The sequence below is a fragment of the Mobula hypostoma genome, chromosome 2 (genome assembly GCF_963921235.1).
Source record: "Mobula hypostoma chromosome 2, sMobHyp1.1, whole genome shotgun sequence".
Lineage (NCBI taxonomy): Eukaryota > Metazoa > Chordata > Chondrichthyes > Myliobatiformes > Myliobatidae > Mobula > Mobula hypostoma.
In genome coordinates this window covers 128,316,927-128,344,863 of record NC_086098.1, presented here as the reverse complement: position 1 = coordinate 128,344,863, position 27,937 = coordinate 128,316,927, and the positions used below count along the sequence as shown (strand labels likewise).

Sequence of the window (27,937 nt, the reverse complement as noted above, 5' to 3'; positions counted from 1 at the left end):
TGTAAGTGAGAGGGTGTGTTGATGGTGGGAGTGTCAGTGAGAGGGTGTGTTGATGGTGGGAGTGTCAATGAGAGGGTGTGTTGATGGTGGGAGTGTCAGTGAGAGGGTGTGTTGATGGTGGGAGTCTCAGTGAGAGGGTGTGTTGATGGTGGAGTGTCAGTGAGAGGGTGTGTTGATGGTGGGAGTGTCAGTGAGAGGGTGTGTTGATGGTGGGAGTGTCAGTGAGAGGGTGTGTTGATGGTGGGGGTGTCAGTGAGAGAGTGTATTGATGGTGGTCAGCGAGAGGGTGTGTTGATGGTGGGAGTGTCAGTGAGAGGGTGTGTTGATGGTGGGAGTCTCATTGAGAGCGTGGGTTGATGGTGGAGTCTCAGTGAGAGGGTGTGTTGATGGTGGGGGTCTCATTGAGAGCGTGGGTTGATGGTGGAGTCTCAGTGAGAGGGTGTGTTGATGGTGGGAGTGCCAGTGAGAGAGTGTTGATGGTGGAGTGTCAGTGAATGTGTGTGTTGATGGTGGGAGTGCCAGTGAGAGAGTGTTGATGGTGGGAGTGTCAGTGAGAGGGTGTGTTGATTGTGGGAGTGTCAATGAGGGGGTGTGTTGATGGTGGGAGTGACAATGAGGGGGTGTGTTGATGGTGGAGTCTCAGTGAGAGGGTGTGTTGATGGTGGATTGTCAGTGAGAGGGTGTGTTGATGGTGGGAGTGTCAGTGAGAGGGTGTGTTGATGGTGGGGGTGTCAGTGAGAGAGTGTATTGATGGTGGTCAGTGAGAGGGTGTGTTGATGGTGGGAGTGTCAGTGAGAGGGTGTGTTGATGGTGGGAGTGTCAGTGACAGGGTGTGTTGATGGTGGGAGTGTCAGTGAGAGGGTGTGTTGATGGTGGGAGTCTCATTGAGAGCGTGGGTTGATGGTGGATTCTCACTGAGAGGGTGTGTTGATGGAGTTTCAGTGAGAGGGTGTGTTGATGGTGGGAGTGTCAGCGAGAGGGTGTGTTGATGGTGGGGGTGTCAGTGAGAGGGTGTGTTGATGGTGGGGTGTCAGTGAGAGGGTGTGTTGATGGTGGGAGTGTCAGTGAGAGGGTGTGTTGATGGTGGGAGTGTCAGCGAGAGGGTGTGTTCATGGTGGGAGTGTAAGTGAGAGGGTGTGTTGATGGTGGGAGTGTCAGCGAGAGGGTGTGTTGATGGTGGGAGTGTCAGTGAGAGGGTGTGTTGATGGTGGGAGTATCAGTGAGAGGGTGTGTTGATGGTGGGAGTGTCAGTGAGAGGGTGTGTTGATGGTGGGAATGTCAATGAGAGGCTGTGTTGATGGTGGAGTCTCAGTGAGAGGGTGTGTTGATGGTGGGAGTGTCAGTGAGAGGATGTGTTGATGGTGGGAGTGTCAGTGAGAGTGTGTGTTGATGGTGGGAGTGTCAGTGAGAGGGTGTGTTGATGGTGGGAGTATCAGTGAGAGTGTGTGTTGATTGTGGAAGTGTCAATGAGGGGGTGTGTTGATGGTGGGAGTGTCTGTAAGAGGGTGTCTTGATGGTGGGAGTGTCAGTGAGAGGGTGTCTTGATGGTGGGAGTGTCAGTGAATGTGTGTGTTGATGGTGGAGTGTCAGTGAATGTGTGTGTTGATGGTGGGAGTGTCAGCGAGAGGGTGTGTTGATGGTGGGAATGTCAATGAGAGGCTGTGTTGATGGTGGAGTCTCAGTGAGAGGGTGTGTTGATGGTGGGAGTGTCAGTGAGAGGGTGTGTTGATGGTGGGAGTCTCAGTGAGAGGGTGTGTTGATGGTGGGAGTGTCAGTGAATGTGTGTGTTGATGGTGGAGTCTCAGTGAATGTGTGTGTTGATGGTCAGAGTGTCAGCGAGATGGTGTGTTGATGGTGGGAATGTCAATGAGAGGCTGTGTTGATGGTGGAGTCTCAGTGAGAGGATGTGTTGATGGTGGGAGTGTCAGTGAGAGGGTGTGTTGATGGTGGGAGTGTCAGTGGGAGGGTGTGTTGATGGTGGGAGTGTCAATGAGAGGGTGTTGATGGTGGGAATATCAGTGAGATGGCATTTTGCTGGTGGAGTCTCAGTTAAAGCATTGTGTGATGCTGTGCCTCGAAATTAAAAGATGCATTAATGGTGTGGCTCTGCATAATGCGTCCTTTGTCATACATCAAGATTTTGGTGTGGACGTACTAGAACCTCCAAACCATTCTCAGCCAGTCAAAATGCCTCATAGGGAATATGTGGTCAGCCCAGTTAGTTGATTAGTAAATGTATTTACAGGGTATGTTTCTGTTCAAAGGAAGGCCTGCTCTTCTGCTTATGGATCTGGCCAATTCTGATTTGACTGTATGGAGGTGCTGATCTGATTTTTTGGCCTACTGCATCTTTTAGACGCTTACAATTGGGTGTACAGACATTTCACTGTTACCCCAGCCTTTTACAGTATCGCCACATCTGAAGAGTTTTGTATTTGCCTCCTATACTGGTGGGTACTGTAGACTCACAGTTAGGACACTGCACAAACGATGCTAAGGCAGACTCACCCCATTTAATAAGGGTATTTATTACAAGACTTTCTATTATGAAAGTTACCATATACTTCTTTTCGGTGGTAGAACACAGATGCTAAGCATTTGTTAGCCACTTATTTTTCCCCTCCCTGGAGATTACCCTTGCTTCATCTTTATATTACAGGCTATTACTGAACTCAGGACTTGAATATTTATCAATTAGCAGGAAGCAAAACAGCAGTTCCAGAGGTAACACTCAACCTACCTCCCCCGCACCAGCATTCAGCACAGCATTGATGAAGGACATGATTGCAGTTTTGAGGTGCACCTCATCTCTGTACCTTCCAGTGCTTCTGTCCAACTCGTTTAGTAATGTCTGCAGAAGGAGAAGAAAATAAATCGTTCAATATGCAGATGTCAGGGAGCTGGAGGAAGTTCCTCTGCCATCCGCTGTCTGCAAAGTAGCCACATGAAGAATGATCGAATCAAGATCGAAACAGGCCCTTTCAGCCATTGAGTCTGTCTGACCATCAAGCACCACTTTACATTAATATTATTAAAATCCCGATTTAGTCTCCCCAGATTCCATCAACTCCCCCATGTAGACACTGTTTAATACGAGGGGCAATTTATAGTGGGTAATTAACCTACTAACCCACATGTCTTTGGGACAAGGGAGGGATCTAGGCATCTGGTGGAAACTTGTGTACCATGGGGTACAAACTCCACACAAAGTTTAGGATTGAACCTGGGTCTCTCGAGCTTTATGGGATAGGCTCTGCTAGGTTCACCACAGTGCCACCAACTGAACAGTAGTTTCAGGCTGCCCAGTCTCCCTCTTCTCTCTCCTGAGGATCGGTGGGCTCAATGGCACCAGTTCTGAGAGTTTATCCAATCAATGCACTTTCCTTGATTCACATCACTGGAACAAATTGTCTGATCACTTTCCTGGTTGCGGGATTTTTAACAACACATGCTAAAAATGAGATCTGTGAGAATACATTCTGGTTGCAAAGCTTTCTAGAAACTCACAGGAACAGGCCATTTACTCCCTAGAGTCTGTTTTACCATTCAATAAGACCACAACATGGTAGTGTAATGGCTAGAGTGACTCTAGTACAGCTTGACGCATCAAAGTTCAGAGTTCAACCCGGGCATCCTCTGTACATATATCCTACCTGTGGAATACGTAAATTTTCCCCAGGTGCTCTGGTTTCCTCCCACAGTCCAAAGACGTACCGGTTAGAAGATTAATTAGTCATTGTAAATTGGCCCATGATTAGGTTAGGGTTAAATCGGGTAATATCGGGGTTTGCTGGGCAAAATAGCTTGAGGTGCCTTTAGGACCCATTCCACACGCTACCTCTAAATGAAAATAAATAAATAAATATTCTTAAACAGTTCAAGGTTCACAAACTGTCTCACTGCGATGCAATGAAATGAAACACTGCTGAGCCTCATGTAGAATGGTGGAGGTATTTTCGGCGCAGGTTGATGTAAGAAAGAGGCAGAAAAGTGAAGGGAAGTTGTTCTAACTTTCAGAGCTTAGTGGCTGAAGATATCAAAATTCAGAAAAGGGCCAGAGCCCACAACTTAATGGACGTCAAATCTCAGAGGGATTGGGAGCTGGAAGAGGATACAGTGGCCATTGCAACATTTGAAGAAAAGGACACAGGTTTTATCACAGTGGGTAAACAGATTCTGTGATATTAAACCTGATGCTGATGTCCTACAGTGATTAAAATCAGAAGCAATGGCTTTCCGCCACAGCTCACTTGATTTGTTTTCATTTCACAGGAAGAATCATGTCTTGATTACTCATTGATTTCACCTAAAAGACCTCTCCTGATTTCCATATGACAGAGGGAGAAGGGGGAAAAAATGGCTGTCTGACTATAATTTGGAAGGGTTTAATTCCATCTCTGAAGCTAAAATTACCATCTGGACAAGTCCAATGAGAGTGGAGCCCTATCTTACATGAGCCTGATTTAAAAGGGACAATGTCCTCTTCTTATCTACGTCTGCAAACAGTACAGGAACTGTTAAATAGAAGGAGCTCTGTCCCAGAAGAACTTCTGTAGCAAGAAAAAAAGTTTCACTGTGCTCGGGTTTAACCTAACTTGTCACAGAAATTCAACTTGGTGTGCGGTCTATTTGGAATTCCATTGGCTTTTTATTTCAATTACAAATTCCAACTGCAATACAGATGCTAACCCTCTGCCATGTAAGTGTTACCAGGAGAAGGAGAAGACTAGCTCCCCAAAGATCAAAGTACGCTTTAAGCTAAATGACTCCCTCACAGATTGAGGAGAGGAAGAGAGGGACAAGGTTACTCAAATCAATCCAACTAGCCTTGCAGGGAAGTAGTTACATTGTGAATAGCTGTGAATCCCTGTTTCATTCAGTGCTCAGCCAACTTATACAATAGTTGGTTGACAAGGGACAATATCTGACAGGTTATCTAATATATAATTTACAGAGTTGTAGAATCATAAAGAAATACATCATGGACACAGTTCCTTTACCCCAACCAGTCCATGAGGACTACATTGCCACCGGCTCATCTCAATTCCCTGTGTTCTTTGCTTATCCCTCCAAGCCCTGTCCCTCTATGTACACATCAAAGTGCATCTTAAGTTATTCTTTTAAACTTGGCTCAATCATTCTTCAGTCAGTTCATTCCATGAAAGTTTATCCCTCAGGTCCCCTTTCAATAGTTTCCTTTTTACCCGAAACCAATGGCCACTAGATTTGGATTTCTCCTACCCTGAGGAAAGAACTGGTACCATCCACCTTATTCAATGGCTTTCATAACTTTAAACTTATAAATACAAGACTGTACCTCATTACTTTATGCTGCAAGAAATAGAAATCTAATCTCGCCAATCTTTCTCCTATAATTCAGGCCCTCTACTCCTAGCAACAACTTATATACTTCCCTTTCTATTCTGAAAAATCTCTGTTTGAACAATTAAGTTGGCCCTGGCAACTAGAAACACTGGGGAAGATCAGTGACATACAGTCCCAGAGTTATACAGCATGGAAGCAGGCCCCTGGCCCAACTTGTTTATGCCACCTAAGCTGTCTTCTGAGCAAGTCCTATGTTCCTACAATTTGCCCACATCTCTCTAAATGTTGCTCTCCAATGTCTTTCAAATACTGTGATTGTATCTGCTTGATTCAAATAATTTGACTAATCAACAGTCAACATGGCTCTGTGGAAAGGTGTACAATGGACTACAAGGTGTTAGCAGCCCTTTTAAAGCTCAACTATATTTTATTATTATTCACTGGCGGATGAGTTGGACTGTGCACTGAGGCCCACTGCCAACCAGGGGCTTGATAACAGTCAGCACTGATGCGCCAGAATGTAGGAAAGCACAAAAAAAACAGTTGTCACAACAATACACACAAAATACCGCAGGATCTCAGCAGGTCAGCCAGCATTTACGGAAATAAATAGATAGTGATGTTTTGGACTGAGATCCTTCTTCAGGACTGAGAAGGAAGGGGGAAAATATCAGAATAAAACTGTGGGAGAAGGGGAAGGAGGCTAGCTGGAAGGTGACAGGTGAAGCCAGGTGGCTGGGAAAGGTCAAGGGCTAGAGAAGAAGGTATCTGATAAGAGAGGAGAGTGGACCATAGGAAAAAGGGAATGAGGAGGGGACCCAAGGTATATATAGTCCTAGGTATCCATTACTCAATATATAGACCTCTTGAATCCTTAGATTAGATTGAAGTTTATAATCACTCTCAAAGATCCAATATTCTATATATAAGACCATCCGAAGTCCAGGAACCCGCTCAGTGCTTGTCCCAAAGGAAGGTCTGAATTACCTGAAAGCGAGTCCTCTCTGCAGCATAAATCTGGTAGTGCAACATTGCTTGCAGTACTTTCTTGTGTCCTCCTGGTACCAGGCAAACCGCTCCCAGAATCTCCAGCACTGCTATCTTGGTCTTGATGTTTTCTGTCCTGAGACTGTGGGAGATTATGTTGATGCTCTCTGGGTGAGCCAGCACATGGGCCCGACCCTGGGAGTTGTTCATTAGAGCCTTGATGCACCCTATAACGGATGTGTGAATGCGGCTCTCTGACGTGTCGTAGTCCATGCTCCGCAGGAAGTTTAACAGGCACGTAAGCCCATCCAGTTCGATGAATCTCATCACGAACCTGTGAGTCCGGACATTACAATGTTAGCATATGAATTCTTCTGTGATTTCCTCGCCCACTCCCTTTTCTGTGGAAGTTCCCCATGACCCTGACAACAATATCCCAAAAAGAAATTAATGTAAGAAAGTAGGTATGGGAGTAGACCACATGGATTTTTAAGCCTGCATTGCCACTTAGAAGATGGCTGATCTATGCTGGCCTTAAAATAATAAACTGGTGAATGGGTAAATTGATTTATTATTGTTACATGTACGAAAATCTTTGTTTTTCATGCTATCCATACAGATAATCTCATCACATCTGTACAATGAGGGAGTACAAGGGAAAAACAATAACAGAATGCAGAATAAAGATACAGAGAGAGTACAGTGCAGGTAGATAATAGAGTCTGAAGCCCACCCCTCATCTGCCAGTTCCTCATGACATTCAATTCCCTGGCCTTCCAAACACTCATATATCTCCACCTTAAGAATATCTAATGATCTGGCTTTCACTGCCCTCATGGGGAAAGAATACCACCCTTGGAGGCAGAGAATAGCACTACCCACTGAGAGCAGAAGTTTCTGCACAAGGGGCCAATGCCTTATTTTGTTGTCATCTCCTTGTTTGTGTTGATCCCTGTTGAATCACTGTCACACATTCCACTGTGCGGGTGGGAGCTAGCAGTGAGTCCAACGTGTAACACCATAAGGCCATAAGATACAGAAGATGAATTAAGCCATTCAGCCCATCGAGTCTGCTCCACCATTGAATCATAGCTGTTTCCTAATCTCATTCTATTGCCTTCTTCCCATAACTGCTAACCTAGTACCAACGCCTGCATTAAATATACTCAGTGACATGGCCTCCACAGCCGTCTTTGACAATGAATTCTGCAGATTCTTCACTTTCTGGCTGAAGAAATTCCTCCTTACCCCAGTTTCAAAGGGACATCTCTTTACTCTTGAGGCTGGGCAATCAGATCCAAGATGACTGTGACCTCAGATTCTGCTAATGGAAGCAGTCGCTCCACATCCATTCTATTCAGGCCTTCCAGTATTCAATAGGTCTTACTGAGATTGCCCCTCATCCATCCATGCCGACTTCCATTACTCCCCAAAACACATGAGTTTCAGCTAATAGAAGGGTCAACTCTTGGCTGCTTTGCTTTAGGGTTACCAAGGCTAGCTGTTGCTTTCCCCATCTCTTTCTAATTGATACAACGGGGAAGATGGGACAGGTGTGTCTTTGGATGAGTATGGAGCTGTGTGAGGCAGGAAGCTTCCTCTTGAACACAAATATACTGATTAATAGCTCTACTGGTACATTCTCCCACCATGGATGATCTTTTTAGGTAGCACTTAATTCTTGTATTCCAAAATCGTAACCTTGATTGGGGCCAGAATAAAAGGATCTTGTTTTATAAACATAAATATCCATCCATAAGATGATAATATCACTGGGAGGACCGGCATATATTGCCTATCTTTCATTGGCCTCCTAGAATTGGACAGCAGTCCAGAGCCTGGACCTGCAGGTTCATGATGGGATTCATCACACTGTCGTGTGTCTGGAGTCACACATAGTACTGACAGGGCAAAGGTGTCCGATTTTCTTCCTTGAATTGTGAAAGGAGATGGGTTTTCTAATTTTCCCTATTTCTGATACTGGAAAAAAAGAACAGGAAAAGCTGGAAATACTCAGCGGATCAGGCAGCATCTGTGGAGAGAGAAATTTTTGTAATTCCTGCATTTGGTCCATTGAGACACGGTAGAAAATGTGCGAATGTATGCCACTGTCCTTTTGAATGCATCACACTTGAGCTGGAAAGTACAAATAAAGATCCCACTCTTAAAGACATGAAAGGAGTCACAACCTTGTTGCTAAAATAATTTGCCTCCACAGGAACATGGGGAGAGGTCAAATGTTTGAAAACCCAAATATGCCGCAGAGGAAACATGGCAACTAATAAAAGATGTTCAAAGGGATGTGACACTCATTGATTGATTGAATCTAGGAGATGTTTTGTAATAATCGAATACTGAAAGAGGGCTTCATTAAGAGGTAATAGTTACATTTTTGAAGATTGGTCAAGAGAATGCTCATCTACAATGTGTAGCTTTACAATTAAAATCTATTATGCTTAGGGTTTCATGATTTCTGTATGAGTTGTCACCCCAGAATATCAGCATCTAGGTAACTTCCTTTCATATGCTCAATAAACAAAAGAACTTGAGCAATTACAATAGGGCAAAAGGTAAACTACCATGATAAGCAACATCAGATTTAATTTCTTATTTCTAGATAACTGATACTAACCTTTGATAAAAATAAACTTAAGATCACCAACCGCCTTGGTTAGAATTGAACCCACATATTTCTCTTCCTTGAGTACTGGGTTTCCTCTTCCTCTACCATCGATGCTGTTCTCACCCACATCTCTTCCTTTTCCTGGACATCTACTCTCATCTCGTCTTCCAAACGCCATTACAGGGAAAGAGTTCTCCTTGTCTTTACCTACCACCCCACGAGATTCCACATCCAACACATTATTTTCTGTAACTTTCACTATGTTCAACAAGATCCTACCATTAAGTATAGCTTTCGCTCGACCCTCACTCCCTGCTTTCTATGTGATTCCCTTGTCCACTTGTCCCTCCCCAATAGTCTCCCTCCTGGCATTTATCCCTGCAAGCAGAAGAAATATTACATGTGCCTCTTGAACTCCTCCTTCACCACCATTCAGGATCCCAAACAGACTTTCCAGCTGAGGCCATTATTCCACGCTCAAGACTGTCAGGGTCATCTACTGTATCCGGTGCTCCTGGTGCGGCCTCCTCTACACTGGTGAGATAACGTAGACTGGGGGACTGCTTCATCGAGAACCTTCGCTTTATACATCCCAACAGGCAAAAGTTCGCAATGGCCCAGCAGTTTAATTCTACTTCTCATTCACGTTCCGACATATCAGTCCATGCTTCCTGTAATGCCACAATTAGACCTCTCTCAGGTAGGAGGAGCAACACTCATATTCCATCTGTAGAGCCTCCAATTTGATGGCAGAAACACTGAATTCACTAACTTCCAGAAATTCCTCCCCCCTCTCCCTTTACTCTTTCTCTATTCCCCATTCTGTCTCACCTCTTTCTTTTCTCCTCACCAGGCCATCACCTCCCTCTGATGCTCCTCCTCCTTCTCTTTCTCCCATGGATCCACTCTCCTCTCCTACCAGATTCTTCAGCCCTTTACCTATTCAACCTATCACCTCCCAGCTTCACACTTTATCCCCCTCCCCCACACTTCTATCTTCCCCTATATCTGATTTCACCTATCACCTGTCAATTTGTGCTCCTTCTGCTATCCCCCACGTTCTTATTTCTGGCTTCCTCCCACTCCTTTTCAGCATGATGAAGGGTCTCTGCTGAAATGTCGGCTGTTTATTCCCCTCCATGGATGGTGCCTGGCCTGCTGACTTCTTCCAGCATTTTGTGTGTGTATTGCTCTGGATTTTCAGCATCTGCAGAATCTCTTGTGTTTAAGAGTTGGAAGGGTGCCAGTGTTTTCAGAGAGAAATCTGCTCAGACAGATTTGCAAAGAAAAATCTGCCTCTCCAGTGAAATTTTACATTTGTGTACTTGAACATACTCATGATGGAGAGACAGGTTTATGAGCTCTAGGAGAATCAACAGTTGAGGAGATCAGGTAAGGAAGTGGAGGCGAGGACTGGATCAGGTGTGGGATGATAGACAGGAGTCTAATGCCGTTGAGAGTCTAGGTAATGGAAACAAGCCTGGATATTGAACACATAAATTAGGATGGGATTCCGTCTTTCTGTGTCTCAAGACTGTCCTGCCATTGAACGAGACACCGTAATTTTAACTTAACTCACCATTCCTTTCTATCCCATTTGCTGTCAACCTGATTATCCTATCGATCCTCTTAATCCCTTTTGCCCTCTCAGTGACTTTGCCTCCGCAACTTTCTCTGGAAATGCATTCCAGGTACTCACTACCCAATGGGTGAAATAGGTCAGAATCAGGTTGCCCATGTCTGGTCATTCAATCAGATTACAGTTTATTCCCGAAGTTTTTACTAACCTATCACTTATCTTTGGGACTCATATAGTTCCTACCAATTTTAGCAGCAAAACCAGAAAATGGTAGAAACACTCACCTGGTCAGGCAGATCTATGGTGAGAGAAAATGCAGTGACAATGTTTCAGATAAGCACTATCACAACTGGTAACTCCATTCCCTCCCCATGAAGGTGCATGGGTGAGGTAGTTTACATCAATTGACATGTGGCACAAGAGGAAAGGAAAAGGAGTGGGAAAGCTATAGTGATAGGGGATTCGATTGTAAGGGGAATAGATAGGCGTTTCTGCGACTGCAAACGAGACTCCAGGGGGGAATGTTGCCTCCCTGGTGCAAGGGTCAAGGATGTCTCTGAGCGGCTGCAGGACATTCTGGAGTGGGAGGGTGAACAGCCAGTGGTTGTGGTACACATAGGTACCAACGATATAGGTAAAAAACTGGATGAGGTCCTACGAGGTGAACTTAGGGAGTTAGGAGATAAACTAAAAAGTAGGACCACAAAGGTAATAATCTCTGGGTTACTACCAGTGTCACATGCTAGTCAGAGTAGAAATAGGAGGATATATCAGATGAATACATGGCTTGAAAAATGGTGCAAGGGGGAAGAATTCAAATTTCTGGGGCATTGGAACCAGTGCTGGAGGAGGTGGGACCGGTACAGACAGGACGGTCTGCACCCTGGCTGGACTGGAATCAATGTCCTAGGGGGAGTGTTTGCTACTGTTGTTCAGGAGGATTTAAAATAATGTGGTAGGAGGATGGGAACAACTGCAGAGAGACAGAGGGGTGTAAAATGAGGGTAGAAGCAAAAAGTAAGGTGAAAAGTAAAAGTAGCAGGTAGGCAAATCCAGGGCAAAAATCAAAAAGGCCACTTTTCAACATAATTGTATAAGGGCTAAGAGTGTTATAAAAACAAGCCTGAAGGCTTTGTGTGTCAATGCAAGGAGCATTCGTAACAAGGTGGATGAATTAAATGTGCAGATAGTTATTAATGAATATGATATAGTTGGGATCACAGAGACATGGCTCCAGGGTGACCAAGGATAGGAGCTCAACATTCAGGGATATTCAATATTCAGGAGGGATAGACATGAAAGAAAAGGAGGTGGGGTAACATCGCTGGTTAGAGAGCAGATTAACGCAATAGAAAGGAAGGACATTAACCTGGAGGATGTGGAATTGATATGGGTAGAGCTGCATAACACTAAGGAGCAGAAAACGCTGGTGGGAGTTGTGTACAGGCCACCTAACAGTAGTACTGAGGTTGGGAATGGTATTAAACCGGGAATTAGAAATGTGTGCAATAAAGGAACAGCAGTTATAATGGGTGACTTCAATCTACATATAGATTGGGTGAACCAAATTGGTAAGGGTGCTGAGGAAGAGGATTTCTTGGAATGTATGCGGGATGGTTTTTTGAACCAACATGTCGAGGAACCAACTAGAGAGCAGGCCATTCTAGACTGGATATTGAGCAATGAGGAAGGGTTAGTTAGCAATCTTGTCATGAGAGGCCCTTTGGGTAAGAGTGGCCATAATATAGTGGAATTCTTCATTAAGATGGAGAGTGACATAGTTAATTCAGAAACAAAGGTTCAGAACTTAAAGAAGGGTAACTTTGAAGGTATGAGATGTGAATTAGCTAAGATGGACTGGCAAATGATACTTAAAGGGTTGACGGTGGATATGCAATGGCAAGTTTTAAAGATCGCATGGATGAACTACAACAATTGTTCATCCCAGTTTGGCAAAAGAATAAACCAGGGAAGGTAGTGCACCCGTGGCTGACAAGGGAAATTAGGGATAGTATCAATTCCAAAAAAGAAACATACAAATTAGCCAGAAAAAGTGGCTCACCTGAGGACTGGGAGAAATTCAGAGTCCAGCAGAGGAGGACAAAGGGCTTAATTAGGAAAGGGAAAAAAGTTTATGAGAGAAGGCTGGCAGGGAACATAAAAACTGACTGTAAAAGCTTTATAGATATGTGAAAAGAAAAAGATTGGTTAAGACAAATGTAGGTCCCTTACAGTCAGAAACAGGTGAATTGATCATGGGGAACAAGGACATGGCAGACCAATTGAATAACTACTTTGCTTCTGTCTTCACTAAGGAGGATGTAAATAATCTTCCGGAAATAGTAGGGGACCGAGGGTCTAGTGAGATGGAGGAACTAAGGGAAATACATTTTAGTAGGGAAGTTGTGTTAGGTAAATTGAAGGGATTAAAGGCAGATAAATCCCCATGGCCAGATGGTCTGCATCCCAGAGTGCTTAAGGAAGTAGCCCAAGAAATAGTGGATGCATTAGTGATAATTTTTCAACACTCTTTAGATTCTGGATTAATTCCTGAGGATTGGAGGGTGGCTAATGTAACCCTGCTTTTTAAAAAAGGAATGAGAGAGAAACCGGGGAATTATAGACCGGTTAGCCTGACATCAGTGGTGGGGAAAATGCTAGAGTCAGTTATCAAAGATGTGATAACAGCACATTTGGAAAGCAGTGAAATCATCGGACAAAGTCAGCATGGATTTGTGAAAGGAAAATCATGTCTGACGAATCTCATAGAATTTTTTTAGGATGTAACTAGTAGGGTGGATAGGGGAGAACCAGTGGATGTGGTATATTTGGGTTTTCAAGAGGCTTTTGACAAGGTCCCACACAGGAGATTAGTGTGCAAACTTAAAGCACGCGGTATTGGGGGTATGGTATTGATGTGGATAGGGAATTGGTTGGCAGACAGGAAGCAAAGGGTGGGAATAAACAGGACCTTTTCAGAATGGCAGGCAGTGACTAGTGGGGTACCGCAAGGCTCAGTGCTGGGACCCCAGTTGTTTACAATATATATTAATGACTTAGATGAGGGAATTAAATGCAGTATCTCCAAGTTTGCGGATGACATGAAGCTGGGCGGCAGTGTTAGCTGTGAGGAGGATGCTAAGAGTATGCAGGGTGACTTGGATAGGTTAGGTGAGTGGGCAAATTCATGGCAGATGCAATTTAATGTGGATAAATGTGAAGTTATCCACTTTGGTGGCAAGGAATAGGAAAACAGATTATTATCTGAATGGTGGCCAATTAGGAAAAGAGGAGGTGCAACGAGACCTGGGTGTCATTGTACACCAGTCATTGAAAGTGGGCATGCAGGTACAGCAGGCGGTGAAAAAAGCGAATGGTATGCTGGCATTCATAGCAAGAGGATTCGAGTACAGGAGCAGGGAGGTTTTACTGCAGTTGTACAAGGCCTTGGTGAGACCACACCTAGAGTATTGTGTGCAGTTTTGGTCCCCTAATCTGAGGAAAGACATTCTTGCCACAGAGGGAGTACAAAGAAGGTTCACCAGATTGATTCCTGGGATGGCAGGACTTTCATATGATGAAAGACGGGATCGACTAGGCTTATACTCGCTGGAATTTAGAAGATTGAGGGGGGATCTCATTGAAACGTATAAAATTCTAAAGGGATTGGACAGGCTAGATGTAGGAAGATTGTTCCCGATGTTGGGGAAGTCCAGAACGAGGGGTCACAGTTTAAGGATAAAGGGGAAGGTTTTAGGACCGAGATGAGGAAAAGCCTCTTCACACAGGGAGTGGTGAATCTGTGGAATTCTCTGCCACAGGAAACAGATGAGGCCAGTTCATAGGCTATACTTAAGAGGGAGTTAGATATGGCCCTTGTGGCTAAAGGGATCAAGGATAAAGGAGAGGAGGCAGGTACAGGGTTCTGAGTTGGATGATCAGCCACGATCATATGAAATGGTGGTGCAGGCTCGAGGGGCCGCATGACCTACTCCTGCACCTATTTTCTATGTTTCTATGGCAGGAGAATCACAGTCAATTGGGGTTATATGCCTGTAGCAGTAGTACAAACCAAGGAATTTTGTAAGTGCTGGTGCTAAAAGGGTTAAATTAGTTGGACAAGTTCTACTCCTTTAAGTGCTGACGTTTAAGAGCTGAACTAATTGGACCGTGTAAGCGATTAAAGGACTGATAAGCTAGATAGCTGGATACTATTTCCTCTGGTGAGGGTATCCAATATGAGGACTTCACCTTTAAAACCAGAGCTCAGCTCATGAGTAGCACAACAGAGGTGGCTTCCTGGTCACCATTACTAAAACAGACAGCTCCTGAGTTCTGCAAGAATTCTGTTCTTAAGAAGTGTGTGTAACCTGATTTCTCCACAAGTCAGAAATGCTTGTTTTCTATAGTAAGCCCTATTATATCGCTCTATGTACACTTACTATAATTCTGTTTTATTGAACAATCATCCAAAGCAAGTCATAATTAGTGAAATATATGTTATGTCCAGTTGTTAATAAGCACCATGAAATATTTTATTACTGTTACCACTAGCTTGAGAAATGTTTTAAAATTATATGTGAGAATTTGTGTAAAGGTGGCTTTTTGTTAGTCAGGCTATTTATAACCCAGGAAGCCCTGTACGAGGTTTTTAATCCTAAAATCAATTTCAAAACCAAATTGAAATCCCCCAGCTGCTGTATTGAAGCTTGAATTCATGTCCAGGAGGTTCCCTGTCCGGTGCACAGTTGCTCTGCTACCATCCTCAAAACAATATCAACAACTAGGGATGACTGTGCTATAAAAGCAGGAGTTCCCAACCCGGGGTCCACAGACTCCTTGCTAAATGGTATTAGTCCATGGCATAAAAAAGGTTTGGAACCCCTGCTCCAGAGACTACAGTTCACTGGTCTGAGTCACCATTCGCTGTAATGTATGAAAACTTGAACGGATTCAACTCCGAGACCAGTGCCCCAGTCAGGACTGGGAAAGGGCAGTATTTACCCTTGATGTTAAGTGAAAATGAAAGGTTGGTGGAGATTAGCTTTCAGTTTTGAAGGACTTTCCAGTCTTTAAGTGAAAACTCACACAGAAATGGAAACAACTTTTTAATACTCATCGTGCTCCCACTGATCTTAATTGAAAATGAATAAACAAAACACGACAGCTGCCAGTTTGAACTGCAGCGAGGCCTAAAACCCTGCCATGCCTAATTATACAGGAGAGCTGTGGTAACAGAATAGCATTGATTCAACAGGGTGTTGTTTTTAATTTTTATCGTCTGAAAGACCCCAGTCGCCTTAGCCACCCCTGGCAGAACAGTTGCTCAGGCTGTTGAAAGCACTGAAGTGAAAGGGGGAGCAAGGTTCAGCATTTTTATTGCATCAGCCATTTTAAAGAGAGATTATTGGATGGTTTGAGAACCAAGCTGCATAGACTTAAATCTCTGGGAACCAGGGGGATGTGAGGAGAAGAAATGTTACCCTCTCTGCTCACAATCTGGAATTCACTGCCTGTGGGGTAGTGCAGACAGAGCATTTTGGGACTTCCAAGAGGGATTTAGATAGGCAGAAGGCAGGAAATAATTTGCAAGGATGTATGGAAAGAGCAGAGAAGCTACTGGTCTGTCAGAAAACCAATCTCCATAATTAATATCCTGAAGAAATGTAGGTTCGGGGAAGGTAGGGAGGTTAAATGGAAATAAATTAGTGAGGAAATGGGATTGTACTGTGAGCTGGCATTAACTTGGTGGGCCAGCTGGCTTCTTTCCATGTTGTAAGGAAATATGATCTATTCTTCTCATCCAGTATGACTTCTGAGTGATCAGCACTTAGTTAAGCCTCTGTCAATCATCATTATCCATTTCCAAGTGTTCCCAACCCGGGGTCCATGGACCCCTCAGTTAATGGTAGGGTTCCATGGCATTAAAAAGGTTGGGAACCTCTGATTTACATTAATCCCATTTTATTCTCTTCTCCCATTTCCATCAGTTTTCCACAGATTCTATCACTCACCCACATTGAAAGGACAATTTACAGTGACCAGTTAACCTACGGACCTGTACTGGATGTGGGAAGAACCCGATCAAGCCGAAGAAACCTCATGCAGTCAAAGGGAGAATGTGCAAACTCCACACAGACAATATCAGAGGTAAGGATTAAACACAGGCCACTGGAGTTGTGATGCCTTCTCAGGAGCTGTTGGGGTGGGCAATAAATGTTGAAAACACAATGCAGGTCAGGCAGCAGCTGTGCAAAGAGAAACAGTTAATTTTTCAGGTCTGCAACCCCACATCAAAATGTTTTCTCGATGGACACTGCCTTAATCTATTGAGAGTTTCTATCATTTCCTGTTTCTATTTCAGGGTTCCAGCATCTGCAGTTTGATTCTCTTTGATATTTTTGCCCACATTATTTACATTAAGCTTTCAATAGAGGTGGGGGAAGTCTGGTGTGAGGTATGGAGAGGGCTAGAGTCTAACAGGAAGGTAGATGTTTATAAGCAGAAGAAACTGATTACAAATGAACAGGTATGTCTTCCACTAATACTGTACCTCATTGGCTGTGTCCTCAAGGCTGTCTTAAGGCCCTCGACAATTGTGTTCCTCATTTCCATCTCCTCTTCGTCAAATATGAAAACTGTCTGCATCTGGAAAAGGGACAAAGTAAGCAAACGTGAGCACCTTCCACGTTGAGTGTTTCTCTTCAGATTCACACACTGAACTCTAGTGTGAAAGGATACGTGCTCCTCCAAAGAGCGAAGTCAACGACCACCACTGCAGTCTGACTACATTTTGAGGAGGTACGATTATCTGCAGATAATCCCAAAAAACAGGAAAAAGCATTGGCTTCCACCTCTCCATCTCCTCAAAATGGTACATTCCCCATCCAAACTTTAAGTCACTACTGTACTTAACTATTTGCTCAATGGTTTAGCTAGTTGGTGCTGCACCCCTTAAGAGGTTAAAGCAAAGCATATACACAAACTCTTCCTGCTTGAGAACAGGGGAAGGCTATTCAGCCCCGTGAGTCTATTCTACTATCTCATAAGATCATGGCTGATCTGACAGCATCTGCAGATTTTCTCTTGTTTCTGACTACAATCTCAATTCCTCATTCCTGTCTACCTTTTTGCTTGTCAACATTCCATCTATGTCTCCTACCACTGCTCTTTGAGGAAGGAAAGTCCAAAATCTTGCAACCATCTGGAGGAAACATTCACCCCGTCAAGATCCTTTGGGATCTCACACGTTGGCTCATGGTCTGCTGTTCCTCAAATTAGCAAATATGTGGGGGGTTAAAATGGTTTAAGATTAGCAAAGGAAATTATTCTGTTTCCACACTCTGTGCCTACTCATCACCTCCCTGAGTGAATCAGACAGAAAGTTGGTGGGAAGCGTGGTCAGCTTTCTGTAGCACCTCTGTCGGATAAGCCACAGCTCAGCGAGGAATGGATGAGCTAGTAGAGCTGCTAACTCAGTTTCAGAGGCCTGGGTTCAACTGTGAGCACTGACGCTGTCTGTATGGACTTTGCACACTCTGTCTGTGACTACATGGGTTTCGCCCCAGTGCTCCAGTTGCCTTCCACTCTACTCATAACCTTACTGTGTACTCTCATAATGAAACTAAACTGTGGGGAAGTGTGTGTGGTGGGCGAGAGGGGTTGGAGTGGGTGGGATGGTGGGGACTGAAGACCAGGTTACACAATTCCCAGCAAAATTGCTTCCCCAGGAATTTTCTATTTTTGACAACAACTTTTGGCATTTGGGATAGTTGGATGGATTGCGCAGCACTGGAGAATCTGGGGACTTGAAGAGGATCAGGGCATTGCTGAAATTTGTTCCCCCCAACCCTAATTTCTGTCAGTTTTTCTCTGACGGCCCCTTTTAAACCCGTAATCTCCACCACAAGGGCAGCAGGCACAGAGAAATGTCATCATCTACATATTTCCATCTTAAAATACGTAGATGATGATGTTTTGAACATCTTGATTGGAAAGTACTGCTATTTCCCCACAGTATTTTGGTCCTAATCTTGGAAATCCCTTTAGAACAGCCCTTTAGAAACACTTTCCCCAGAAGGGCAAGACAAAGCTATCATTACCACCCGAACGATAGTTATGGATGGGCAATAAATGCTGGACCAGCCAGCAAGACCTGAGGAATGATAAAGATGGTCAGGTGAAAATTAAAATGAATATCAGTAAAAGCATTCACAGACTGATCAAGCAATGTATGAGTCACTCACTGCAGCCATGGAGTTGATACGGTCAATGTAGTAATCGGGCCAGCTGGTAGCCTGTTTGTTAGGGTCGTCCTGTTCCTGGAGAGAAAGGAGAGGTTTCCATTTAAAACTCATATTTCAATCTCTGTACACCCACCAGCACACTATTATCAAGCTGCGGCTTCCTGTAACAGAGCTTTGTAGAGTTTTGTATTATAGTATGAAATAACAGGGGACAGAGTAATGTATGACAGAATATTAATAGACATATCATTCCATGCAATTGTATCGGAGTACATTACATTGTAGACTAGTACAGTGTGACACAGCAGGGCATAGAGGAAAGGCATTAAAAACACATCACTCTCTGATGACATCCTTCAGACTGATTAATAGTTTGCTCTTCATAGAATCACAGAGTAACACAGTTATAGATACAGCATGAACATAGACTCTACTTCACAATCTACCTTGTCATGGCCTCGAACCTTATTATCTGCCTGCACTGTACTTTCTCTGTAACAGTAACACTATATTCTGTATTCTGTTATATCTTTTCCCTTGAACTACCTTGATGTACTTCTGTTGTAAAATGGTCTTGTATTAGGATTAGGGTTATGGAATGCAAAACAAAGATTTTCACCGTACGTTAGTGAATATGACAATAAAACCAATTACCAAACTGACAGGCCCATCAGCCCACTGGATCTTCACAGGCCATTGTCATCCGTTAGTCTCGTGAGACCATGGATTTGCGCCATGGCTCAGGCCTGGGCATGGTTGTATGGAAGACCGGCAGTTGCCCATGCTGCAAGTCTCCTCTCTCCACGCCACCGATGTTGTCCAAGGGGAGGGCACTAGGGCCGATACAGCTTGGCACACCGGTGTCACCGCAGAGCAATGTGTGATTAAGTGCCTTGCTCAAGGACACAACACTCAGCTGAGCCTCGAACTAGCGACCTTCAGATCACTAAACCGACGCCTTAACCACTTGGCCACGCGCCAACACACACAGGCCATTAACCAACTATTTTTGCACTAAGCAGATACAAAGACAGTACAGATGCTGGAATCTGGAGTCTTCTGTGTCTCTACTGCAGACTCTCTCCAAGGCATGCCGAATTTGAAGAGATTTCCTCCTCCCACAGATGCTGCTCAGCTCACTGAGTTCCCCCAGTTGACTGTACATTGCTCCATTTTTGCACTAATCCGACAAACCTATTCTGTTCTCAGTGAACGCTACTCACAGGGAGAATGTGCAAACTCCACATAGACAGCACAGGAGTCAGAAATGAACCCAGTTCACTAGATCTGTTAGGCAAAGGCTCGACCAGTTGCACCACTGTGCCATCATCTGCCATCCAGATAACTACCCATTCTCTTGAGATACATTGTACAGCGATTGTTCTGTCCACCACAGAACCCCTGTACCTGGGTTTGGTTAAAATTTTTGCAACACACACAAAATGCTGGAGGAACCTAGCAGGTCAGGCAGCATCAATGGAAAAGAGCAAACAGTCAACGTTTCAGGCTGAGACACTTCATCAGGATTGGATGCTTGGGTTTCCGGTGTGTGCAGTTTTTCTCATTAGGTAAAACTTTCATTCATTTGCTAGGTTGTGGACAACATTGGCAAAGTTGATCCAACCAAGCAGAGTCCACTGCCAAGAAGGCCCACCAACGCATTTACTTCCTGAGGAAGCTAAAGAAATTTGGCCTGTCCCCTAAGACCCTCACTAATTTTTATAGATGCACCGTAGAAATCATCACAACCTGGTATGGAAGCTGTCCTGTCCAAGACGGGAAGAAGCTGCAGAAGATCGTGAATACAGCCCAGCACATCACACAAACCAATCTTCCATCCTTGGACTCACTTTACACCGCACGCTGTTGGAGCAGTGCTGCCAGGATAATCAAAGACACGACCCACCCAGCCAACACACTTTTCGTCCCTCTTCCCTCCAGGAGAAGGCTCAGGAGTTTGAAGACTCATACGGCCAGATTTGGGCACAGCTTCTTTCCAACTGTGATAAGACTGCTGAACGAATCCTGACCCAGATCTGGGCCGTACCCTCCAAATATCCGGACCTGCCTCTCGGTTTTTTTGCACTACCTTACTTTCCCTTTTCTATTTTCTATTTATGATATATAATTTAAATTTTTAATATTTACTCAACACACATCAAAGTTGCTGGTGAACGCAGCAGGCCAGGCAGCTTCTCTAGGAAGAGGTACTGTTGACGTTTCAGGCCGAGACCCTTCGTCAGGAGTTCTGATGTGTGTTGCTTGAATTTCCAGCATCTGCAGAATTCCTGTTGTTTGCGGTTTTAATATTTACTATCGATTTATACTCCAGGGAGCACGAAGAGCAGAATCAAATATCGCTGTGATGATTGTACGCTCTAGTATCAATTGTTTGGCGACAATATATAAAGTAAAGTAAAGTAAAGCATTACCCTGAACTTGCTTGGCCATAAGTCAGATACCAGCCAATCCCAGTGAGCATGCTGGGTCTTTCCCCCCGAAGTCTATTAGTACGCCAGCTGGTTTTTTTTAATGACAACCCAGAGGTTTCATGAATATTACTCTGTATTTATTTTGAAAGTCAATTTTATTATCTGAATTTAAATTCCACAGCTGCTGTTCCGGGATTTGAACCAGTCCCATTAATTTTTGGGTTATGAATATTGTAACCACTACACCTCTACCAGTGGGCCCCGGGGCTCTTTTGGGGAGAGGGCATTCTGCAGTCCACCTGGTCCAGTGGAGTTGCTCGTGGAGATGATGCTGTCATTAGTTTCAGTAACAACACTGGCATTTAACATGGTGATCTGTCCATTTGGTATGTAGGATCCTTCGAAGGTATGTTGGGAGTCTTGAGATGTATCCAGATTATGGCATGCAAAATTTAAGTGTATTTTTAATAATAAAACTAGTCTTTGCTTCTTGGTGTGCCTGCTTCTCTCTCTCGAGCCAATCTATTCTTGGGGTGATGCTTGCCAATGTCTGGCTCATTTCAGAGTGGCAAAAGAGAATCTTCTGCGCAATTCATTACCATGGAGTGATGCAGGAACTCAGTCACATCATATAGTGGATTGCCTACTGCAGCGAATGATCGGTCCCTATTCCAACACCCCAACTCCCCCATTTCACTTTCACCTGCTACCCCACTCCACTCACACCTACAAGCTTATGCAGAAGTTTGAACATACATGTTTTCACACACACACATATATACACACTATATACAGTATATATGTATGTAGACACAAGAGACTGCTGATGCTAGAATCTACAGCACCAGGCAAAATGCTGCTGGAACTTTGCAGGTCAGGCAGCATCTGTGGTGGGAAAAAGATAGTCAACATTTCTCCATAACAGCAGATTCCAGTTAATTAAGACACATTGGGACCAAGACGTTTTGGCCAAATTAATTGGCCACCCCAATTAGCTGAAGTTTCATGGAAATAATTAAATGGTAGAATAAAAGACAAACTACCATTTAACTGAGTAACAATTTATGTATTTGAATGAAATATAGAACAAATTAGTACACTACCAAAACCTCTTCAGTACTATAAAACCTTGTATTAGTTCCTAATAGTTATCAATGGAGGAATTCATCTCTGTGTTCTTTAGATTGACTGCAAATAAACAAACTCAATGCAGACACCGAATGCAGATAATGTACTGCCTTCAATGCTTTAGACAATTGCATCCTTCAAATCTTCATTTTCACTGTAACATTCAAGATGATTGTTGATACCTTTGTAGAAGTCATGAAAGTGTTTCATTTTCACTCCTGGTCATTACTAGCAAGCCTTGAAACCATGGTGAGCAAAAGCAGTTCTGAACTGTCTTACTGCTTATTTCTTGCCAACTATCAGTGACAAAAATCACTGCTTTTTGAACACAAACAAATACAACCGACGCTATTTAAAAGCTGATTGATCTAAGCATGGTGTAGTGTCCAATGGCCTCCGCGACTGACACTAGCAGGAAGCTGTTTGGCAACAGTCTCCTGCCCCCATTAAGTGGCATATTGCCTCAAATAAACAAAGGGAATCCCGGCTATCTTCTCCATTTAGTTTCTGTTCTTTCAGTGGTCGCAAATACATGGCTGCTCGATTAACCGTTGGCCCAATTAACAATCCTACTGCATTTTGTTTATTGTGCACATCATCTGTAAATCTAGTTACCACACACACACATACCACATACATATTCCATACACTTTTATGGATCATGCATACACACATCACCATATCAGAGGCAGTAATCACGCTCACTCTCCAGTAGAACGCAGCGGAGAGTGAAGCTTAGCTGGCTGACCCTGTTCCTGCTGCAGCTTGGAGACTCCGAGACTAATTGAGATCAACAAACTCAGCAAATGAGCCAGAGATCAGTACAGGGATCATCCTGCTCAGCATGGCCCAGTGCCACACCATATGGTGCCTTTTCACACTGAGTTTTTTTTTCAGAATGTTGAATGCTGAAAACTGAGCCACCCGACAAGAAAAGACGAGCTGCTCCTGCCTGTGGGGTCCGGCCATGCACGGACGGCTGATTCCACTGCACTGAAAAGCAATTTGCTCTGAGAGAGGTGCTTCGGAAAGGCGTGATGCTATATAAAGGCAAGTACTTGGAAACAGTAAAATCAATGCCCTACGATGATGTGGACTGCAGCAGCCCAAAGGAAAAGGGAGCCTTTCAGTTCTGTCTACATCTTTATAGCCAACTGAGTGAAAACATATTGAGAATTAAGAATGTTTCCCTACATCACAACAGTGACTACAGTTCATAAGTAATTCATTGACTGTGAGGAGCTTTGGGACATTCTTGAAAGTCAAGAAAAATGCAATATAAATAACAGCTATTTCTTTCTTCATCCCACCTTGGTAAAAATTTCTCAAATCCTGTGCATACCTTTCCAGCTGTAGCATTGCCTGACTCAGCTAGCTGCCACTGAAGCACTGGATTGTGGGATTTTACCTCCAGGCTTGTCCATTTGAACACATTTTGTCCCAATCCCACACTTCTCCACCTCACCTCTTGCCTGTCTGCTGCCTGTACCCTAACTCGAACCAGCTGGGAATGGTGGTCTAGATCACCCGGCTTTAAGTTGGCAATGTATAGCTGCATAAAGTCTGTGAGAAAGTAATCTCTCAAGACAGGTAGACAGGAAGTTCTGTAAAGGAAACAATGATACAGTCAGTCTGTGCCTTTTACCATGACTCTCAAATGACTCTAATAAACCTTGGCTGCTAAATGATTAGTAAGGAGTGCTTTTGATTGAACTCATCTGCTGTCGCTCTGCAGCCATTAGCAATGCTTTCCCTCCGTTGTCTAACAAAGACCCTAGTTTAAGAACTGTATCATAAATTGAGAAGTTAATTGAGATCACCCGAGATCACATCTGGAACTCAGCATCTCACCTCCTGAGCCACAGAGCATCTGCAATATTGCATTGTATTTAGGGGTGGCATGGTACCACATCCGGTAGAGCGGCTTCTTCCTAGCTCCAGTGTCCCAGGTTCAATCCCAACCTCTGGCACAGATTGTGTAGGGTTTACCTGTGAGTTGCTGCTGGGCACTCTGACTTCCTCCCACAGACTGTGCAAGTTGCATGGTTAATGGACCCTAATTACCAACATAAGACTATATTGAATTGTCCCCTAGTATGATAAGATAGACTCTTGACCTCACAATCTACCTCACTATAGCCTTGACCTGTATTGTCAGATTACACTACACTATATTTTATGTTCTGCCATTATTTTTCTTGTACTACCTTGATGCACTGAAGATCTGAATGGACAGAGGTAAAACCATTTTCTCCACCATACCTCGGTACACATGACAATAATAAAACAATTTACCCATTTAGTCTGTTTTTTAGCGGGGGCATCTGGAAGAAATTGAAGATAGTGTTGTATGAGTATAATGGGATTAGTGTAAGTCAGCGTTCGATGGTCTGTTTGGATTTGGTGGGCTGAAGACCCTGTGTGACTCCATGAATGGCAGCCTTCCCATACTTAGGGGTCAGCTTAGGCTTTCCTTTAATATTTAGGTACTTAACCTTCCAACTTGAGAGGAGGGATATTTGTCATCAATTGCCACATTTACGAGTAGCCACTAAAGCTTTCTTGTATCTTAGGAACAACAAAACCCCTCACTGAGTGATTGATTCTCAGGATAAGTTACTCATCAGGACCTATCACAGGCTAATCCCTTTGGCAGCTCCCTGGGCTTATTACCTTTGACTTTGTAGATCCCAGCAAGAAGTAGCGAGAGAGGATGGACAATCCACCCAAATTATCCTGAAGCGTAATAGGGAGCAAATATTTTGATTGCCTTTGCTGGTCTCACCTACTCAACTCCAAGTTCATTTAATTCAACATATTTTATTTTCCATGATTTGAATTTATACACAAACATACATATTAGGAGCAGGTGCAGACCATTCAGCCCCTGGAGTCTTCTGTGCCACTCAATAACATCTAGATTGTTCTTTCACACTGTACTCCTTTCTACCCTTTTGAATCCTTCACTTCATTGCTTATCAGAAATCAACCTACAACTGCCGTTGGATCACACAGCATGGCAACAACACCTTCAGCTCATCTATCCTGACCCATATGTCCATCTTAACTGGTCCCATTTGCCTGTGTTTGGCCCTTAATTTGTCTCCAAGTTGGAAAATATACAAAAGTCACTCAATATGGCAACCATACCTCCATATTATCATAGCAAATGAATCAAAAGCACATAAGACTGATAAGGAAGAATAATTACTGAAAGAGGGACAGGAAGCTAGTTTCGCCATTCATATGTAAGGTGGCCATAAATAGGAAGTTCATAACCTGGGGAAAGACTCTGCTTCACCACTCTGTAAAGAGAGTTTCCAAACATTCACCATCCATAGGGAGAAGATATTACCTCTCTTCTGTTTTAATTGGGCCATCTCTCTTTCTTAAAGAGTGATATCTGGTTCTAGGTTCTCCCACAAGAGCAAACATCTTCTCCTCATTCACTACAAAGAGACTCCTCAGAATTTTACATGTTTCAATTAACTCTCCTCTCTTTCTTCTAAACTCCAGCAGGTACAAGCTTAGCCTATCCATCTTTCCCTCATTAGACAACCTGTCGATGCAGGTATCAATCTTGTAACCCTTCTTTGAACTGCTTCCAACACATTACCGTTTTTCCTTAAATAAGAAGGCCAACACTGAAAACAGAGGTCACACTGCCTTCCCCAGTGCCCTTCCTATTTCCCTTTCTCCCATGGCCTACTCTTCCCTCCAATCAGATTCCTTCCTCTCCAGCCCTTTACCTTTCCCACTCACCTACTCACCTGGCTTCACCTATCACCTTCTAGCTAGTTCTCCTTCCCCTTCCATCTTCCTTTTTATTCTGGTGACTTCCCCCTTCCTTGAAGAAGGTCCTTGGCTCAAAATGTCAACTGTTTCAGAGATTCAAAGATTCAAGATTCAGAGCTCATTTATTAACAAAGAAGATATACATCTTACACCTTGAAATTTCTCTGCTTGTAAGCAGCTACAAAACAAGAAACTTGAATAACCCAATTTTAAAACAGACCCGAAACCACTGCACAGAGAAAGAGAGAAAAGACATTGTGCAAACAATAGAAACAAGCCAACAGCATTTCCAACCAGACTGGGTCTCAGATCCACTCCTGGAGCAGCCTGAGTAGGCCCAAGGCAAGCCTCCATCCTAGTTTTCACACCAGTGGGGCAGAAACGCAAGCAGCCAGCTCAATTCATAGCTTCGGCGCCACTATTTAACTACCTCCTCTTACAAAGAGCATGTGGGGAGCTTAGTTCTGTTCTCACAAAGTCAAAAATAACATAGATGACAAAATTCCAACAAAGAGTGGAGTTTCTGATCAATGGTAACTCCATCCAGGATACTGATGGTAGAATGCTTGGCAATCATATATCCTTTGATGTTTAAGGGTAAGGTATATCAATCTGCTTCAATAATTCAAATTTTACCACTAAAACAAAAAAATTCTATAATACAAAGTTAACATCTGTATTGGAGGCAATGAAACGATGATAAATAACATAGCCTGCTCACTTATTTCTCTCAGGCAAGGAAGTCTTCTTTCCTTATCCTATATCAGGTCAGGCATTGAATATAAAAGTAAGGATGCCATCTTGCAATAGTACAAATCATTGCTGAGACCATACTTGGAATATTGTGTGCAGTTATGGCTGCCCAATTACAGGAAGGATGTCACCAATCTGGGAAGGCTACAGAAAAGATTCATAAGTATGTTATCAGGACTGGAGGACATGAATTATAAAAAATGGGATTGGATAGGATGAGACCTCTCTTCCCTGGATTGTAGGAGGTTGAGAGGTGACTTTAGCAAGGCTGATAAAATTATGAAAGTGTAGATAAGGTGGAAGTTCGCAATGTTCTCCCCTGTATTCGAGAGTTGAAAACTAGAAAATATAATCTTAAGGTGAGAGACGTAAGATTTAAAAGAGACCTGAGAGTAAAATGTTTCACCAGAGGATACTGGGTATAAGGATGTAGCAGAGACAGGTACTGCATACATAGGACATTTAAAATACATTTAGACAGGTACATGGATAGAAAATGTTTAGAAGGATATGGGCCAAATTCAGGCAGATGGGACTAGCTTGGGAAGACACCCTCACTGGCATGGATGAGTTGGACAGAAGGGTCTGTTTCTATGCAGTATAACTCTATACGTTACTCTAACTCTCTGAGACGGGTTTGCAAACAACTCAGTTCTAAAGCAATAGGTGATAAATTATTAATACAGTGAATGATTTTTTTTTTAAATGACATTCCTCCGCTTTTCACTTAAATAGTGGCCAGGAGCTCCTCTTTCATCATGTTAACCCTAGGCTCCTTCCCTGACTTTGTCAAATGCTTTCAACTCCAGCCATCCTGTGCATAGCACTTTTCCGTAGTGAGAGAACAGAGACAAGGGACTTGTTTGAAGGTAGTTTTTGAGACTTAATCTTGGAAGACAGACTGACAGCTAGAAACTGGACTTTATGCCAATCCAAGGCAGGCCAGCTGCAGATTTTATTTAACAAAACACATATTCGCCTGCCCCAGGGAGAGAGCCCCTACAGATCCCAGGCCAAGAAATTTAAATAAATATTAATGGCAATGCATTAAAATATATTGCCTGCTTAT

General features: G+C 43.5%; 1 protein-coding gene across 3 annotated transcripts in view; it reads right to left on the bottom strand.

Annotated features, from left to right (window-relative positions):
• The window catches only part of daam2 (dishevelled associated activator of morphogenesis 2), a 397,811-nt gene that overhangs the window by 172,877 nt on the left and 196,997 nt on the right, over positions 1-27,937 (bottom strand). For all 3 annotated transcript variants that reach the window (XM_063040647.1, XM_063040649.1, XM_063040648.1), the window contains exons 4-7: positions 18,761-18,835; positions 17,068-17,162; positions 6,313-6,646; positions 2,741-2,851 (exon numbers count right to left, since the gene is read on the bottom strand). In XM_063040647.1, the coding sequence (XP_062896717.1) occupies positions 2,741-2,851; positions 6,313-6,646; positions 17,068-17,162; positions 18,761-18,835 (615 nt within the window). The remainder of the gene's footprint in view (positions 1-2,740; positions 2,852-6,312; positions 6,647-17,067; positions 17,163-18,760; positions 18,836-27,937) is intronic.